At 43.8% G+C, this 20,340-nt stretch overlaps 1 protein-coding gene across 3 annotated transcripts in view; it reads left to right on the top strand.

Annotated features, from left to right (window-relative positions):
- The window catches only part of LOC118397653 (CUB and sushi domain-containing protein 3-like), a 660,396-nt gene that overhangs the window by 492,964 nt on the left and 147,092 nt on the right, over positions 1 to 20,340 (top strand). For all 3 annotated transcript variants that reach the window (XM_052470057.1, XM_052470056.1, XM_052470055.1), the window contains 2 exons: positions 16,955 to 17,068; positions 17,997 to 18,092. In XM_052470057.1, coding sequence (XP_052326017.1) covers positions 16,955 to 17,068; positions 17,997 to 18,092 — 210 coding nt within the window. The remainder of the gene's footprint in view (positions 1 to 16,954; positions 17,069 to 17,996; positions 18,093 to 20,340) is intronic.

The following is a 20,340-nucleotide window of genomic DNA, read 5'->3' as shown; positions in this document are numbered from 1 at the left end:
TAATAGTAAAGGGTCCCACCTTTGACCCTGTTTCTCCTTGTTAGCCAAATAGCCAACTTTGTCTGAGCAAACAGAACATTTAACAACACACATTTGGCTCAAACAGACATTCCAACAAAGACATTAATGGCATTAACCTGGCGCACACAGAAAACACATGATGCACAGTTTCACTCATGACAAAGAAAGGACACCCCTGTCTGACTCCCGTGTCGCCCCTTGCCAACAAGCAATTAATGGCCAGGGCTCCATGTAGAACCCTCCACTGGAGGTCCCCTGACCTCTTTGGTACTGGGGGTTTGTAGAGCCCCCTCTATCTAAAACCCACTATACTCTCTACCCCACATACCCCCTGCCACTGATGTGCCTTCACTCCTGTTAGGTTCCTAATGTTCCTCACCTTAATGCAGAGCTTGAAAAGGATTTTACTTCCCACCCAGTGGTGGAAAACGTTCCCAATTCTCATACTTGAGTAAAAGTGAAGATACCTTAATAGAAAATGACTCAAGTAAAAGTGAAAGTCAAGTCACCCAGTAAAATACTGACAGCCCATCAGTAAAAAAAGATTTGGTTTGAAATATACTTAAGCATCAAAAGTAAAAGTGTGAATCATGGCAAATTCCTTATATTAAGCAAACCAGAGAGCATCATTTTCTTGTTTACTTTAATTTGCTGACAGCCAGGGGCACACTCCAACACTCAGACATCATTTACAAACGAAGCATGTGTTTAGTGAGTCCGTCAGATCAGAGGCAGTAGGGATGACCAGGGAAGTTCTCTTGATAAGTGTGTGAATTTGATTGTCCTGTCCTGCTGAGCATTCAAAATGTACTGAGTACTTTTGGGTGCCAGGGAAAATGTAGAGTAAAAAGTATATAATTTTCTTTAGGATTGTAGTGAAGTAAAAGTTTTTAAAAAAGTTAAAGTAGTCATAAATATAAATAGTTAAGTAAAGTACAGATAAACCTAAAAAAGTACTTTTTTAGGTTGCTCCTACACACTCAAACTACTTATTTTGGTCTAAAGAGACCAGTCCAAAGTTCACATTAGAAACTCTCGACAAGTTCAACATATCCCTGATTAAGAACAAGCTGTCCGTGATTGAGCGTCCCAGTACACAATTTATCTGGTCCTTGTGTACTATAGAGTCCAGATGGGACTTCAGTCTGTTATCGAGGACATTGGCAAATATATTTTAGCCCGCACAGAGCAATGCCACAGGCCTCCAGGCCTCCAGTTCTTAAGTTCACAAAAGTCCTCTTTTTGGGGCAGGAGAGTCAGAGGCAGCTCATAGGCAACTCTCCTACCCCGTCGCACTCACGCAACACGCAAAAGAAGTCCAGTCCAATTATTTCCCAGAATTAAAAAAAAAACTCCACTGGGAGTCCATCGACCCCCAGTTCACGGTCGGGGGGCATCTGGGTTACGGCCTCTGCCAGTTCATGGGACAATAGGGGAATGTACATTTCATCCTTCTGTGCCAGAGAGCTTAGGGAGTTCTGCAAACAAAACCTGGGCACACATAGGATCACACAGTCCTCCCCTATTATACAACTCAGTATAAAACTCCACAGTCGCTCCTGCATCTCCCTCACCACAGAGGTCACCCGCTCATCTGACAGCGCAGACAATACATACCCTTGGCTTCACTGGTCTGTCTTTCCAAACCAAAGAAGGAGCTTGGAGTGTCCATCTCCTTAAGCATGAAGAACCTAGCTCTTACAAGTGTTGGATCGAAACCATGAGCTGACAAGGTAAAAATATGTTGTTTTACCCCTGAACAAGGCAGTTAACCCACTGTTCCCCGGTAGGCCGTAATTGTAAATAGGAATTTACCTCCACTTCACTGATACTATGCTCGAGTTCCCCCAATACTTTCCTAGCCTCTAAGGATGAGTGAGCTGTTTACTGTTGACTGAAATTGCCGAATTTGGACTCTTCCCACATCCCACCATTGACTCAGAGACTCCTACTCCTCTATTCGCAGCTCTCACCTTTCCCAAAAAGTCTGGTAACCTGAGCAAAAAGTGATATCTTGTAAGAGCTTTACATTAAACCATGGTTATGTGGTGATCTGGAAAATCCCACCTGGAAAATGGTAGTGCCCAACAGCCTATTGCTCTGATTCCTGCACATGTAAAACAGATCTAGTTGGGCTGCACTCACCCTAACCCCAAAGACACATGTATACTCTCTTGTGTTGGGATGTCTTGCACCTTTCCACCAGAGGCCCCAATCAACTTATTTCTTCTCCCCCTTTTTCCTCTTCTGCTTGACACTCTCTTCCACCGGCCCCTAGTCGCTTGCCCTTCCAGATGAACCTGACTAGGTCCATCCATGACATGACTAGACCCAGTCTCAGGTACACCACCATCCATAACATGACTAGACCCAACCTAATTTACACCAGCATCTCTCTCCTGATTAGACCCAGCCTCAGCTACACCACCATCTATAGCATGACTAGACCCAGCTTCATCTACACAGTGCTTGCTCCACTAAAAGTTTTGAAATTTTGCTTCGAGACTTAGAGGTAATTTATGGTTTAGTACAGTATCCTGCATCACTACTTCATTGCTCCAGACCAGCGCAAGGGGGAGTTAGACACTGATTATGCTTTTGGGCCCTACTGTGTCTCTAACTGACAATGAATGGGCGACATAAACCTAAATAGGAACTGATAATTGTGTACGACTTCAGTATTACTTACTAAAACAGTTGTTACACTAAGGTTTTTATTCTTTTATTTTGTTAGGATTATTTTGCTCTTACTGTAGTACCGTAACCCACTCCCGACCGGTCACGTTGTACAGCGCCTGAGTGGCGTAACGGTCTAATACTCTGCATAGCTGTGTTGCTACAGATGCTGGTTCAATACCTGTGCTGGCCTTGACTGTGTTTCTCCTGCTTCTGTTGCTTTCTGGCACTTACTTAGGTGCCTATATTTGACCTGTGTTTTGATGTGAGATGGCGAGCAGGCTGAGAGCTTTTTTTCCCCGCTTTCAATCCTCTCTCATATGTTCAGAAACCAATTCTGATGTTCATCAGGTTTTCCACCCATAACAGAGCAGTGCTTTATTGTGCAGTGATAAACAATATCTCTCTGTCTCTCTTTTGTTCTCTTTCTCTCCGTCTCTCTCTCCCATCTCTCTGTGGGGTTCTCGCTTAGTTTATTGCTTAGTGTTAGGCCAGACATCTGTGTGGTACAGGGTAAAAGGCTGCTTCCTCCCTCCCTTCCTCCATCCATCCATCTCTACTGGGTTATTTCTAGATGTAACTCCCCCGTGAGGCGAGCTGTTCGCTCACCAGAAGAGTTCTCCACTTGAAACTGAAAGGGGGAACTTAATCTTGTTGACCCACTCTCTCTCTTTCCACTTTGAACCAGGTTTATTAATTGGCCTTTCCAATACGAATCTCCTCCTCACCGCACAACTAAGAACAGGAGTTTGTAGTGCAATGGTGTGTGGGCTGTTTTTATATTATTAACTACATTAAGTAAGGAAAGATGTAATATATAATCTGAGTAAACTATCTGTCTTTTGGACCTCTCATGGCCCACTCATGAATTCCTGTAAATAATGTGAAAACTGGTTATATAAAGACACATTATAATGTAATAATAACAATGTATTCATAAAGTTAAGAGAACCTTCAAACCTTACCAACACAGTGCTATTACTGTATTAGCTTGAGCTCAAGAGTGGTGGAGAGGACCAATTGCAGTCACTAAACCAGGCTGTAATATACCAGCAATACTGGAGACTGATGGCAAACCAACTAATATGATTGCCATCTGACTGTCAGTCCATTCAAAGAGGCATGAGTGATGAGCGCTCTTGCAGCTCCAAGCTGGTTTATGGAGAATTCACATTTTTGTTATAATATCTTGTTTGGCTTGGGCTTGGATGATTCTGCGCAGAGCAGAATTTGGGATTTAAATTCTGATTCAGCAGATTTTGAGTGAATTCTTTCCATTGCTCAGTTTTCTTTTCCCAGTAGCTCCTGAAGGCATTCAGTGAGCTGACCTAAGCTCTCAGTGGACAAACACCATATCTCTTTATTTTCTTACATCAGATCTCTCTCTCTGTCTCTCTGTCTCTCTCACTCTCTCCCCCTCCCTCTCTCCCTAACTGTGAGTCCCTCCAGACCGGATAAAGCTGTGAAAGCCTAGAGTGAAAACATCAAACCCAGTGTAACATAACTCAAGGCACACGAGAAACAGACAGGAGAGAAGGGAAGGCACTAAGAGCATGTTAAAGTGTTTGGCTTGAAAGCCAGTCACACCATGGATATCTCAGTGCTTCTCACTGTTGATTGTAATCAAAGAATATGTCACTTATTTTCTTTGTCATGGGAAAGATATTTTAACTCTTGCCACTAGTGGTGGTTCCCAAGTGATGTCATTATAGAGAGAGACTGAAAGTGGGCAGATGAAATACGTATTGGTCTTATTCATAGATCATAAATCATCTGTTTCTCTACATTATTAAAATTATTAATAATTGATATAAGATGATCAGTATTTCAACGGCATCGGTGGATTTTACGTACGTATCTCAATCCAAGGACACATCAGTTCACCCAAATGCAAATCACCATGAAGCACGACCTGTTGTGTATGATATACTGTGTGTCATGTGTTTCTCTACATGTCCATGTACTTCATTTAACTAAAGCAGCCATTCAAACAGGCTAAGATGAGTTGTTTGTCCTTGTTTGACTAGTAAGCCATCTCTACAGCTTCATTCCAATTGGCCCCCTATGTCCTTAACGGAGTGGCTGCGGTTCTGGATTTTCTGGAACACTTGACTTGCTGTTGCAAAAAAAATAGATTTCTGCGCATGCAGGATCCACTAGCCTACCACTTTTCAGCTGCTGCTCAGTCACTCCTCCATTGTTAGTGCTGTCACTCCTCTGTTGTAACATTAGGCTAAAGCAAACATAAGCAGGACACAAACAGGTTGTCTAGCAATTTCATGTTCTTTTTTCAGGAGGGAGTTAGCTATTTGTGGCCTACACAGCATATCAAACAAGCAAGCCACAGACAGGCATTCAATAGCGATTTATTGTACTTTTTTTTCATCATTGTTACAAACATTGGCAAACAGGTCAGATGGGTCTGATTCTGTGGCTCAGAGGCCTGTCCTGGACCCCTGTGGAGGGCCTGTGAAGGGCTGTTGACATTGTGTGGCCCCTGGGGTCCAGGGCTCTTCTCCGGTGGAGAGGATGGTGGGTAGAACACACAGAGAGACTGATGACTGCTTTCTGCAGAGAGAGAGAGAGAGAGAGAGAGAGAGAGAGAGAGAGAGAGAGAGAGAGAGAGAGAGAGAGAGAGAGAGAGAGAGAGAGAGAGAGAGAGAGAAGACAGGCTCCAAATCCTGCAGATGGATGGAATGTTAATGTGAGGATAAGACGAGGCACAACCTGGAGGCTCTTATATGCTACCACTCAAGCCCAGCCCCTACAAAACACACCCAACACTCAGAGAGAGAGAGAGAGTAAAAGGAAGAAAGAGGAAACAGTATGCTCTTATAGTCTATCCAGGCCCCTCCACAACACAACACACCCAGCACTCAGAGAGAGAGCGAGAGAGAGAGAGCAGGAGAGGAAGAAAGAGATAAGAAGCTCTTATCCTGAGAGGGAGAGGGACAGATAGAGGGTGAGGGAGAGAGAGAGAGCATGACTGAGTGTTATTATAGTGTGCTTTTAGAAAGGATAGACTGTCTATCTAGAACGACACTGAGTTAGACCAATGTGTTCTTCTGCAACTTGGACATTATCTGTTTGCTTCTATCATTCTTTCTACCACTGTTCTTATCACGCTCTCTCTCTCTCTCTCTCTCTTTCTGCCTTTGTTGTGTTGCATGGCTATCCTGATTTCTCTGTCACCACCAGAAACAGTACATGATATTCTCTCTCTCTCTCTCTCTCTCTCTCTCTCTCTCTCTCTCTCTCTCTCTCTCTCTCTCTCTCTCTCCCTCTCTCCCTCCCTCCCTCCCTCCCTCCCTCCCTCCCTCCCTCCGTCCGTCCATCCGTCCGTCCGTCCGTCTGTCTGTCTGTCTCTCGCTCTGTCGCTCTCTCTCTCTCAATTACATTTCAATGTCAATTTAAGGGGCTTTATTGTCATGGGAAACATAGGTATAGAATAAACACAATAAACAATAAAAACATGACCACTAAACATTACATTCACAAAGTTCCAAAATAATAAAGACATTTCAAATGTCATATTATGTCTATATACAGTGTTGTAACAATGTGCAAATATTTAAAGTACAAAAAGGAAAAACAATTAACATAAATATGGGTTGTATTTACAATGGTGTTTGTTCTTGACTGGTTGCCATTTTCTTGTGACAACAGGTCACAAATATTGCTGCTGTGATGGCACACTGGTATTTCACCCAGTAGATATGGGAGAATATCAAAATTGGATTTGGTTTTGAATTCTTTGTGGGTCTGTGTAATCTGAGGGAAATATGTGTCTCTAATATTGTCATACATTTAGCAGGAGGTTAAAAAGTGCAGCTCATTTTCCACCTCATTTTGTGGGCAGTGTGCACATAGCCTGTCTTCTCTTGAGAGCCATGTCTGCCTACTGAGGCCTTTCTCAATAGCAAGGCTATGCTCACTGAGTCTGTACATAGTCAAAGCTTTCCTTAATTTTGAGTCACAGAGGTCAGGTATTCTGCCACTGTGTAATCTCTGTTTAGAGCCAAATAGCATTCTAGTTTGCTCTGTTTTTTTGTTAATTCTTTCCAATGTGTCAAGTAATTATCTTTTTGTTTTCTCATGATTTGGTTTGGTCTAATTGTGTTGCTGTCCTGGGGCTCTGTGAGGTCTGTTTGTGTTTGTGAACAGAGCCCCAGGACCAGCTTGCTTATGGGACTCTTCTCCCGGTTCATCTCTCTGTAGGTGATGGCTTTGTTATGGAAGGTTTGGGAATTGCTTCATTTTAGGTGGCTGCAGAATTTAACGGCTATTTTCTGGATTATGATCATTAGCGGGTGTTGTCCTAATTCTGCTCTGCATGTATTATTTGGTGTTTTACATTGTGGGGGATATTTTTGCAGGATTCTGCATGCAGAGTCTCAATTTGGTGTTTCTCCCATTTGATTAATTCTGATAGATCTGATCTGATAGAGGTGTCAGTCGGCTGACAGTGAACACTCTGAGAGACTCTGGGTTGAGGTCAGTGATAAAGTAATCTACAGTACTAATGCCAAGATATGAGCTGTAGGTGTACCTACTGTAAGAGTCCCCTCGAAGCCTACCATTGACTATGTACAGACTCCATGTGTGACAGAGCTGCAGGAGTTATGACCCGTTTTTGGGGTTGTTTTGTCATAGTTGTGTCTAGGGGGGCATATTTGGGAGGGAATGCTATCACCTCCAGGTAAATGCTTGTCTACTAAGAGTGTCAGGTTCTTGTCCAGTTCTGGAATTTAGGGCGCCACAGCCTATTACATGTCACTGGGCCTGGGAATGGTTGAGCTCCCCCGTTAGGATGGGGATTCTATTGAGGGATCTCTCTCTCTCTCTCTCTCTCTCTCTCTCTCTCTCTCTCTCTCTCTCTCTCTCTCTCTCTCTCTCCTTTTCTTTTCTCTCTCTCTCTCTATCTCTCTCAGGCAAACATACAAACTCACTCACCACCACTTAAAGTACATGTCTGATGGTACAGCATGATGGAACAATGGGAATAGTGTCTCTCACATAAGGACACTGTTATTTTGTGAAGAATGATTGAGGATGGAACACATAGCATGCCTGGGCATGGTCTATTGATGATGTCTGGATCACTGAATCAGATCACACTGCACAAACACAATGCATCTCAATATATTGCTGTGTCAATGGTGAGGTGGGCGTGTTACATGGAACCCAATCCGGCTGCGTGCGTGCGCTATCGTGCATACATTTATTTTGTCCCCCTACACCAAACGCGATCACGACACGCAGGTTAAAATATTTTTTTAAACTCTGAAACAATTACATTAATTTGGGGACAGGTCGAAAAGCATTAAACATGTATGGCAATTTAGCTAGTTAGCCTGCACTTGCTAGCTGATTTGTCCTATTTAGCTAGCTTGCTGTTGCTGGCTAATTTGTCCTCGGATATAAACATTGAGTTGTTATTTTACCTGAAATGCACAAGGTCTTCTACTCCGACAATTATTCCACACATAAAACAGCCAACCGAATCGTTTCTAGTCTTCTCTCCTCCTTCTGGGCTTTTTCATCTTTGAACTTATATGGTGATTGGCATCTACACTTTTACTACGACTACTGGCAAAACAGTTCGTCTTTCAATCACCCACGTGGGTATAACTAATGAGGAGATGGCACGGGGGTACCTGCTTCTATAAACCAATGAGGAGATGGGAGAGCCAGGACTTTCAGCGCGATCTGCGTCAGAAATAGAACTGACTTCTATTTTAGCCCTTGGCAACGCAGACGCTTGTTGGCGCGCGAGCAGTCTGGGTGCAATAACATGGATTTCTACATTTATTTTGCGACGCTGGCGCACGCGAGCAGTCTGGGTGCAATAACATGGATTTCTACATTTATTTTGCGACGCTGGCGCACGCGAGCAGTCTGGGTGCAATAACATGGATTTCTACATTTATTTTGCGACGCTAGCGCACGCGAGCAGTCTGGGTGCAATAACATGGATTTCTACATTTATTTTGCGACGCTGGCGCACGCGAGCAGTCTGGGTGCAATAACATGGATTTCTACATTTATTTTGCGACGCTGGCGCACGCGAGCAGTCTGGGTGCAATAACATGGATTTCTACATTTATTTTGCGACGCTGGCGCACGCGACGTGTCCGTTCTGGTCAGCATGTTACATACATCTACAAACTGTTAGTGGTGGCACTTTGTCTCAGCCTAGACTCAGTGGCTCTGGATCTACAGTAGGCTCCCCATTGAGTGGTGTAAACACCCTGTGTTACCATTATCAAACAGTCTCCAGATAACACTGATTTTAGTCATCACAGATAAAATACTTTAAATCCTCTGAGTGGCAAGGAAGAGTCTTCAGAGGTGTAAGAATAATTCGGAGTACACAATTATTTGGTGCAGTGTCAGTAAACTCACAGAGCACTTCATGTCCAATGTTTCATGTTGTGAATTATTCCCTTTGGAGGGATAGTGACGAACAGAACAGAAAGAGACAAGGGTGTCTGAGAAAAAGTCAAGTTCACCAGTTAAAAACAACAGAAGATGAATCAAGGTGACACTGGGAGTGGTGAGAGATGACAGAACCCAATGTGTGTGTGCATGTGCGTGTGTCACAGACAGAAAGTTTCTCGCCCTGTGAATTCATTGAGCACTGAGCTGTCCTGATCCACAACAAAGAGAGCCGGATTTATCTGTGAGGCATGGAGGGCACCAAGGGGAATGAGGATTAATGGGCTGTGTAGGCCGAGGCCTGGGCCTTGTCTGACACTGGCTCCAGGGTAGGGCTGCTCCAGCCCAGGGAGGTCCTGTGGCAGCCTGCCCCAGGTAGAGGGGCAGCCAGGGCTCATATGGGACTCTGTGTTTGATATCTATGCCGAAGTGGGAGAACAAAGAGTTCAGATGGGGATTGTTCGGGCAGCAGCCACTCACATTACACACACACACTGCACTCAAAACAGAGCAGGCCGGCCAGAGAAAGCGAGAGATGATTATGAAATGGAAAGATCATGTACTGTGTGTGCGTGTGCGTGTGTGTGTGTGTGCGTGTGTGTGTGTGTGTGTGTGTGTGTGTGTGTGTGTGTGTGTGTGTGTGTGTGTGTGTGTGTGTGTGTGTGTGTGTGTGTGTGTGTGTGTGTGTGTGTGTGTGTGTGTGTGTGTGTGTGTGTGAATGGGTTGGTTCTTCTATTCTAAAATAGTCCCCACAAGGATAGTAAAACAAGGACAATTCTTCCTTGTGGGGACATTTTCCACGTCCCTATGAGGAAAAAGGCTATTTTAAGTTCAGGGGTTAGGTTTTGGGTTAGGGTTACAATTAGGATTAGGGTTAGGGTAAAGGGTTAGACTGCAGTGGGCTAAGTCAGGGTCACACAGAGTGTTTTTTGGTAGTCTTAAACACATCTACTTTGAAACAAAAGTATACACCTCACACACATGGTTATGGGATCAAGAAAAAGAAGACACCTGTACCACGTCAGATATAGATTTGAAATGTATTACATTTTGAATTTGCATTCCAATATTACACTTTATATACACTACAGAAGACTGAAATATAACAAAACTGTTTGACATAGAATCACTGGATTTTTGTCATTTTTAATTATGAAATTATGAAACATATTAATAACGTTCAACCCATGAGGCCAAAGATTTTGGTCATTGACTGCAGGAAAGAGATACACCTGCTAAACGAAACCCTTTGAGGCAAATAGCTAGGTTGCTATTAATGGGTGCTATTTGTTTTACCATCATTTTATCCCTGTGGCTTGACTGAGGTGTTATCTCCATAGACATCTAGTTAGAGGACTGAGTCCTGACTGACTGAGCCCTGACTGACTGAGGAGTCCTGACTGACTGAGTCCTGACCGACTGAGGAGTCCTGACTGACTGAGTCCTGACTGACTGAGGAGTCCTGACTGACTGAGTCCTGGCCGACTGAGGAGTCCTGACTGACTGAGTCCTGACTGACTGAGGAGTCCTGACTGACTGAGTCCTGACTGACTGAGTCCTGACTGACTGAGTCCTGACCGACTGAGGAGTCCTGACTGACTGAGTCCTGACTGACTGAGTCCTGACTGACTGAGTCCTGACTGACTGAGTCCTGACTGACTGAGGAGTCCTGACTGAGGAGTCCTGACCGACTGAGTCCTGACCGACTGAGGAGTCCTGACTGACTGAGGAGTCCTGACTGACTGAGGATTCCTGACTGACTGAGTCCTGACTGACTGAGGAGTCCTGACTGACTGAGTCCTGACCGACTGAGGAGTCCTGACTGACTGAGGAGTCCTGACTGACTGAGGAGTCCTGACCGACTGAGTCCTGACTGACTGAGGAGTCCTGACTGACTGAGGAGTCCTGACTGACTGAGGAGTCCTGACTGACTGAGTCCTGACTGACTGAGGAGTCCTGACCGACTGAGTCCTGACTGACTGGGGAGTCCTGACTGACTGAGGAGTCCTGAATGACTGGGGATTCCTGACTGACTGAGTCCTGACTGGGAAAACATGCTGCTAGATGGGGCGGTATAGCTCAGCCTGATCACTAGATCACTAGACTTAGATTTCAGATGTTTGAAAAGGTCCCCAGAATATTGATACATGCCTTCCGCGGCACTAACAAATGTGTCGTTTTTGCGATTATGCACCACTGGCCGCAAACTTGTGATAACTGGAGCCAGAGCACCCTGCTTAGACCGCTGTACCACTGCAGTTCACAGTGCTCTGGGCAAGCCGTGAAAATACTTGATGATACGTTTTTTATTATTTTGTACTAAACTGTTAACCTTTGAGTTGTTTCTGTTTTAACCCAGTAACCATGCAGAATGAATGCATCAAAAATACCCATAATACGTGGAATTTCAAAGGGAAACTATGAGATCTTGTTGGTATATCTACCACGTTGGGGCGCCGGTAGTTTGTGTGCGTGTTTGTGTGTCTGTGCGTTTGTGTGTGTGTGAGCGTGTGTCTGTGCACGTGTGCATGGGTTGGCGAGAGGGGTAGATGTACCACGGCCCTGTGTGTGTGTACAGACGCTCTATCTAGCTGTACAGTCAGAACACCAGCAGGCCACCCAACGGCAGCACGGACCAACGCTGGGGTGATTACCCTTTTGTCCTCTAGCTCCTTATCCCACGGACGCAGGTCCCAGATAATGAATTCCTTTAAATATGAGACATTTTCAAGATCCCAGCCCCTCGCCTGATTATTATTGGCCCTATTCCACTGATTTCATGAATACTGCAGACTGAGATTCTAGTCCAGTGTGACATTCAGAGATCTTCCCTTCTGCTGCAAGGTTATTGAAGAGTGAATCGCATTAAGCCAAGGCGTTTATATTGCAGTAATACTGTATGTATTCCCTGTTTTATGCCTGGATTGGGAGCTTTTGGCACAGAGGAGATTTTCTCATGTCTCCCATCATTAATTGTGTTTATTTTGCACTTTAGAGGTTGAAAGGGTTTTAAATGAAAGCCAATATGGCTATTGCACACATTATTTCAGTGTCAACATTTGATATTCAACATTGTACCTGGGAAAGTTGGGAAAGTTATAGCATTTGAATATAATTAATTCAGCCAAAGAAGGCGCGCTTCTGTTCGACCTTGAGTCATATGTTTACACTTTGCATCTTACAGATGGTAATTGTATGCTTTGTACAATGGGGTATTTTGCCTGCCCTTAACACTTCTGTTCGGTATTTCCACGACTGTACCTTGGCTGTGTGTGTGTGTGTGTGTGTGTGTGTGTGTGTGTGTGTGTGTGTGTGTGTGTGTGTGTGTGTGTGTGTGTGTGTGTGTGTGTGTGTGTGTGTGTGTGTGTGTGTGTGTGTGTGTGTGTGTGTGTGTGTGTGTGTGTGTGTGTTGTGTGTGTGTGTGCGCACACGTTGGTGGTGGTAGACACTGCTGTTGAGCATGATAACGTCAGCTATAGGTCCTCATTCATCTCAGAAAAGTCTCCATCTTTTCTCTCTCTCCCTCTCTCCCTCTCTCCCTCTCTCCCTCTCTCCCTCTCTCCCTCTCTCCTCTCTCTCCCTCTCTCCCTCTCTCTCTCTCTCCCTCTCTCCCTCTCCCTCTCTCCCTCTCTCTCTCTCTCTCCCTCTCTCCCTCTCTCCCCTCTCTCCCTCTCTCCTCTCTCTCTCTCTCTCCCTCTCTCCCTCTCTCTCTCTCTCTCTCTCTCTCCCTCTCTCCCTCTCTCCCTCTCTCTCTCTCCTCTCTCTCTCTCTCTCTCTCTCCCTCTCTCCCTCTCTCTCTCTCCCTCTCTCTCTCTCTCCCTCTCTCCCTCTCTCCCTCTGTACCTTAAAGAACGGATGAAATGGAAATCTGTTCCAACCAAGGCGCCATCAGGGGAGACAACGAACCAGAAACAAAACGGCAACTGCAAGGTCTTTTATTTTAGAGAGGTATCTTAACGCCTAAGAAAAAGGACGGAAAAGGGAATCTGAATTAATCATCGGTTTCATTTCCATATAACCTCGGAAGCATCTGTCAGAACATGTTAAGTGAGCGAGACGCGTTTGGTAAAGGGCAATCTCGTGTGGCGGAGGTCTGTTTGTTGAAACTACTTCCTGAAATAGTGCTGAGCTAGGTGTTTAGAGCTAGGTGTTTAAGGCTATGTTCCAAATGACACCCTACTCCTACTACTAGCCCTATGGGTTCTTCAAAATGAGTGCAATACTTAGGGAATAGGGTGCCGTTTGGGACGCAGACTCTGCTTGTGGGCACTGCGCTGGAGCACTTAGCTCTGGAAGTGCTAACTGTGTGTGTGTGTGTGTGTGTGTGTGTGTGTGTGTGTGTGTGTGTGTGTGTGTGTGTGTGTGTGTGTGTGTGTGTGTGTGTGTGTGTGTGTGTGTGTGTGTGTGTGTGTGTGTGTGTGTGAGAGAGCATGGCTGGAAGACAGGGTTCAACCTAGCTGCTTGTGCAACGAGGAGCTTGTCTCTCTGCTTGTCAGGCAGTTGGCTTTGTAGCGAATATCTGGGCTATGTATGAACATGACTTTGAGTGGTACAGCTCAGCGTGTGAGTGTTCTGTCTAAGATTTTTCATATGATCTCTTTTTTGAGGCAGTTGCTACATCCATTGTCGGACTTACACATTTATGATATGTACCCATTGATTCTTGAAGAATATAACTTATGAATGCCTCATAAGTTTAGTTCAGAACCCAAAATATAAGCTTGTTTTACTCCAATGTTTGTAAACAAAGTAAATGTAAACAAGCACTGTGCAGCCTCAAAACATGGTTTTGATATCATGGACGGTCAGTCTTTTTATCCATAGCCCATGAATTTGAAGGTGGTTCCATTTCTCAAGCCCAATCCCTCAGCTGTTTACCAATAAAAGTAGCAGGGAGTTTTCTTTGTTATTGTTTCAACGGATCAAATATATCCCTGAAAAACTGCTGTCCTTACCTGGAGTGCACACTGAAACCTATTCAAATGAGGAATGGGTCACAAAGGCTCTGACGAAGGCCAATATGCTGATACATGAGCTTGACTAAACTAAGTAATATTGGCAAGAGCTAACACAGATGTGAAAGTTGGCCTACTTTTCCTTTTAGGAGGTTTGGGTCTGAAATCTGAAGGATGGCACAAACCATAGGGTGAGCTGTTGTCAAACTGGTACTCAGGTCTTCTCCGGATTACGTGGCATACAGTTGTTTTAGTCTATTTGGTATTGGCAGCACATTTTCTTGTTACATTGCAAGACATTAGAGTGAGCTTTGATATCAAAGCCGTAAGACGAGATGAATTTTCAATTAAATATGGGGTATTTATTGAATTCGCATCTGGGACAATACTCCCCAAAAACATGCATCGCTCCAACACATAAAGCTTTGCTGCTCTACGGTACGTGTCTGCTGAAGAGAAAGTCAGTCTCCCGGCGTCCCTCCCAGACACAGTACTCTGTAAATGGACCATGGTCTCTCTGTTCTCTCTGTTCCGTTCAACAAAGCACATTCCCTGGGGAAGGTTTGAGCTTTTTCCCCTGACATGGGCCCAGTATTGGAGTGGGCAGGCTGAGGATGCCAGTGGTATGGCGTTTGGGGAGGGAGGTCTGTGTGTGTACAGTAGTTCAATACCATGACTGCTACAAATACTGACATTTTAACATAAATCTGTTGGACTTCTCCCCACACTATAAACCCACACTCCCCAAATACAATGGAATTAAAACTGGATCGTAGGCTATTATGCCTACGTTAAAATTACATATGCTCTTCCCTAACCAAAACTATTGGCCTATGCTTCTTATTGTGCGTTTAGGCGATACAGACGTGTTGCAGTGATAGTTAGCATTTCTCTCATCTTGTTTTATTGAAGGTGCTATTTGGAACGTAGCCTCTGTGCAGTTGAGCTCTTCAGCATATCATGAATAAAGGCCCATCAATAATGGCCTTGTTGGTACATGCCCAATTGCGCGTGTTTGTGCTTTCCCTGTCCTGTACTAAATATATGCATGAGGAGTCGCGCACACACTCATCTTGTCTACTTAGGCATACAACTCAAAGGCACTACTCTTAACTTGGGTAAAAAATCCTGGCAAATCTCATCATTTCTTACGTTTCGGTTTAAATACAGATTCAAATCTGTAATACTTTTCTGGTAAAAAGTATGGATTGTTGCAATTCAAAAGCAACTGTATATAGTATTAGACAAGGGTTGTATGTATCCAGCATCTCAGAGTAGGAGTGCTGATCTAGGATCAGCCCTTCCTTCCATGCAATGTTATTCATTGCGATCTAAAAGGCACCGTTATTGTAAAGATACCATTTCATCGAAGCAGGAAATCAAAGGGAATCAGGCAAGATGTATGACCTCCATACATTATATTTGCTATTGGGATGGCCATGGGGTGTAATGACCCATCTCTTGTGCATCACTAACCAAAGAAGCTTTGGGCTTAATCACAACATAGCAGTCCTATAAGCATAGTATTATGTAGATGGATACTGTAGATTCATTAGCATCCGTAGCCCTTTCCTGCAGTCAAAAGACCAAATCGGCCTCAAGGGGCCGATAATTAATAATGAATTAATACCACTTTATTGATTACATTTTTGCTTCAAATCCAGTGTTTCTATGTCAAACCATTTTGTTATATTTCAGTCTTCTTTGATGTATATAAAGTGTAATATTGGGATGCAAACTCAAAATGTAGTACATTTCAACTCTATATCTGACATGGTACAGGTGTCCTCTTTTATTTAAGACCATAACCATCTGTGTGATGTGTATACTTTATTTAAGAATACCAAGAAACCCTCTGTGTGACCCTGATTTAGCCCCACGGCAGTAAAATGATTAACTGACTTCCTAATAGACAGTTAGTAGGGCAAGATGGTGCAAGTGAGTGTCATAAGTGCTCACCCTAATCTCATATATTAAGTGATTACACATGTGATTTGGATCTCCTAATTTCAAAATCAAAAGTTACTGGAAATGTCCTGACTGGGCATCCATCATTGGGCTTACTTCTTGGAAACCAAACAGAATTTGGGTCGGTGGGAACGTGAAGTTAGAGAAATCAGCAACTAAGTGACTTACACCATACTGTTTCTCCCGAGAAGAAGTAGTCTCAGCATCAAATCGCAAATTGTCATTTCGTAACAATTTAGGGCAAATATGGTAGAGTTTTGTTATGCTAATGACTTGGCTGGGTAAAGACTTTTCTGCTTTCACAATGACGCCATCAAAGTGGTTAGGGAGGGTAAATAAGGATATTTCTGTGTTACTGTGTACAGTTGAGAGGAAGCCCACAGTGTGCACCAGTGTAATGCGGCTTTGCTCAGAACACTAAGAGACTCTCAGAGAGGTTTCCAATTAAAAGATTTAAATAAACATACAGTGCAGTTACCTCGGGGATTCCCTGCCACAGTTTTACGCCCACTGCTGTTGTAATGAAGAATAATGATGTACTTTTGTGATGTTATTAGCACAATGTAATTTTTTTAAAGCAACTCAATATGCTCATTGCCAAAGAGAGGAGGAGCAGTTGACAAAACAGTAATTGTATAATGACACATTGTGATCTATTTTGTCATGCTTTAGTACCTACCATCCACTGAGACTATGCTTATAATAGATGTCACAATTTAGCTCTCATGCATTTTCTAAACAGCCAGTACACCTGTGACAACTAGTAACGGTCTCGTTTCTATTTTGATAGCTTGGTGTGAAATTATGAATTGTGTTAACACGATGGTGCTAGCTTTTTTGTTAGCATTTGAATTAGTTAAAGACTTCTTTCTCTTTTCTCTCTTTCTCTCTTTTAGTGCTGTTTGGGCAATTTGTCTTGTTCCAGACATCACTCAATGACGTTGTGGACATTTATGATGGGCCTACGCAGCAGTCTCCACTCCTGTCTTCTCTGTCTGGCTCCCACTCAGGTAATACAAAGAGCAACACAACACAACGACAGACACGTCAGTGAAAGCGCCACTTAACTTTGTTCTGGAGATTTTCCTCTTTGTCACTGTTCTTGCTGTTCGGGGTTCTGGGCTGGGTTATTGTACAAGAATGCTTTATAGCCACATCCCAAGAGCCATACATTAGTCACATATTGGACCCATTTATTCAGTATCACTTTAGTCTCCATGCAAAGTATTTCTCAGCAAAGCATCTGTTCCCCTTGGGTCCATACCCTCAGTCACGCTGAGCTATTGAGCCGTGCGTGTGTGCGTTGGTGTGTGTGTGCATGTGTGTACGTTGCTTGCTTGCTTGTGTGTGTATATGACGGAGGGAAAATGACGTGGTCTGTACCATGTAAACAGCAGCACCTTATGAGATGCTCTTAACAAAGAGGTAAGTGCTAATAAAAGGCTGTACATTTCCCCCGTTTCTATCGGGGATAAGACCACCAAAGGTCCAGGGAGACTGTGAAGAAGAAGAAGAAGAAGAAGAAGAAGAAGAAGAAGAAGAAGAAGAAGAAGAAGAAGAAGAAGAAGAAGAAGAAGAAGAGGAAGACGACTAGGTGGAATGAAAGGGGTCCGTTGGCAATCAATAAGGCCTTCTATCAAAGCATGAGTCCCTTGTTGACTCTTAATGTTCTGTTCAAGGATAACATTGAACTAACAGCTGATTAGTTCAGCACAACAGGCATCAGAGTTAAACAACGCCAGATCAGATCAACATGATTGATTAATCCAATGGAGTCTGATACATTTATCTTTAACTGGGTCGGATCATCAGTTGTTGGACAGCCAACCTGCACATCGATCAGAAGAATAACCTTTCATCCTGTGAAATGTTTGTGTATGGTGGAGTTGTAAGTTGTGTTTGATTGATCATTGAAATCCATTTTTTTCTTTTCTTCAGGAGAGTCTCTACCCTTGAGCACGGGCAACCAGATAACCATAACGTTCACCACAGTCGGCCCGGAGACTGCTAAGGGCTTTCACTTTGTCTACCAAGGTTTGTCTTCCATAGATGATCTCAGCAAAAAAAGAAACATCCTCTCACTGTCAACTGCATTTATTTTAAGCAAACTTAACATGTGTAAATATTTGTATGAACATAACAAGATTCAACAACTGAGACATAAACAGAACAAGTTCCACCGACATGTGACTAACAGAAATAGAATAATGTCCCTGAACAAAGGGGGCGTCAAAATAAAAAAAGTAACAGTCAGTATCTGGTGTGGCCACCAACTGCATGAAGTACTGCAGTGCATCTCCTCCTCATGGACTGCACCAGATTTGCCCGTTTTTGCTGTGAGATGTTACCCCACTCTTCCACTCTTCCACCAAGGCACCTACAAGTTCCCAGACATTTCTGGGGGGAATGGCTCTAGCCCTCACCCTCCGATCCAACAGGTCCCAGACGTGCTCAATGGGATTGAGATCCGGGCTCTTCGCTGGCCATGGCAGAACACTGACATTCCTGTCTTGCAAATCACGCACAGAACGAGCAATATGGCTGGTGGCATTGTCATGCTGGAGGGTCATGTTAGGATGAGCCTACAGGAAGGGTACCACATGAGGGAGGAGGATGTCTTCTCTGTAACGCACAGCGTTGAGATTGCTTGCAATGACAACAAGCTCAGTCCGATGATGCTGTGACACCGCCCCAGACCATGGCAGACTCTCCATCTCCAAATCGATCCCGCTCCAGAGTACAGGCCTTGGTGTAACGCTCATTCCTTGGACGATAAACGCGAATCTGACCATCACCCCTGGTGAGATAAAACAACGAGTGAGACAAAACTGGTGAGACAAAAGTGAAGAGCACTTTTTGCCAGACCTGTCTGATCCAGTGACGGTGGGTTTGTGCCAATAGGCGACGTTGTTGCCAGTGATGTCTGGTGAGGACCTACCTTACAACAGGCCTACAAGCCCTCAGTCCAGCCTCTCTCAGCCTATTGCGGACAGTCTGATCACTGTGTCGTGGAAATTTCCTCTATTTACCAAATCATGGGAGCAAACCACACACACAAGTCAGAGTTAGTTATCAAATTCCATCTTTAATTATATGAGCTCTATCACAATCCTGTGACTATCAGGTAATTCAGTGTCTCTCAGTGAATTCTCTGAGAGCCCCCTCCACATTGAAATAGCATTTTGACTTTCAACAGTTCAGTATATCTAATGAAAAGTTGAGAGTCCCAACACAATGGCAAAATGGGATCCTTTATAGCAAAGATACACAGGATAAGACAGCATCGGCATAATTCATTGTTCAGCTTTGTCTCCTCTCTCAAACTCAGAACCATAAACCAACCCTCCATATCAACAGGCATATATCAAATTGTCATTTAGATACAACCAATTCTAAATACAACCAATCCTGGACAAACTCACGGAGAGGATAGAATGATTCCAGACACTGTCATCCCCGATGGGAAAAGTAGGGAGTGAACTGGCACACCGACACAGTGGAGCAAAAGATATGTTTACACATGATGATACTTTGACCTCTCCCCTCTCTGCGGTCCATGCAACTTAGTCTTGACATAGAACAGATAATGCAACCCTGCCACAGTATTATACAAAAGTACCATTCTGATGAGAAGTAACTTACAAACATATGATGAATATAAAACATTTTACATATGTTACCGACAAATTCTGATAATTTCCACAACAACTGATGGAGGGATTGTGCGTTCCTGGTGTAACTCGGGCAGTTGTTGTTGCCATCATGTACCTGTCCCGCAGGTGTGAAGTTCGGATGTACCGATCCTGTGCAGGTGTTGTTAGACATGGTCTGCCACTACGAGGACGATCAGCTGTCCGTCCTGTCTCCCTGTAGCGCCATCTTAGGCATCTCACAGTATGGACATTGCAATTTATTGCCCTGGCATGGGAAACAGTGTTTAAACAATGATTACAATGATTACAACGATGATCTGTGAAGTTATTTAGATTTTTACAAATTATCTTTGAAAGACAGGGTCCTGAAAAAGTTTATTTCATAGATTATACTTAAATATTCATAAGTACAGTGTCCATATTAGGACATCCTTATGACTCGGAGGCTATACTAATTTTGGCAACATGCATACAAAACTAAGCCCTTTCTGTCTTCCAATATTGGGTATTTCAGCTCTGTCATCACATTATTCAAATGAATCAGCAAGTCGCTTTCATCCAACCCCAGCCAAGCCAGAGGCATGGATTGAGTTTAGCTGTGCATGTAAGGATTGCCTACACTCCACTGT

The sequence above is a fragment of the Oncorhynchus keta genome, chromosome 19 (assembly GCF_023373465.1).
Source record: "Oncorhynchus keta strain PuntledgeMale-10-30-2019 chromosome 19, Oket_V2, whole genome shotgun sequence".
NCBI classification, from domain to species: Eukaryota; Metazoa; Chordata; class Actinopteri; order Salmoniformes; family Salmonidae; genus Oncorhynchus; species Oncorhynchus keta.
The sequence above is the reverse complement of the archived record's forward strand: the minus strand, read 5'-3'. Positions and strand labels throughout refer to the sequence as shown.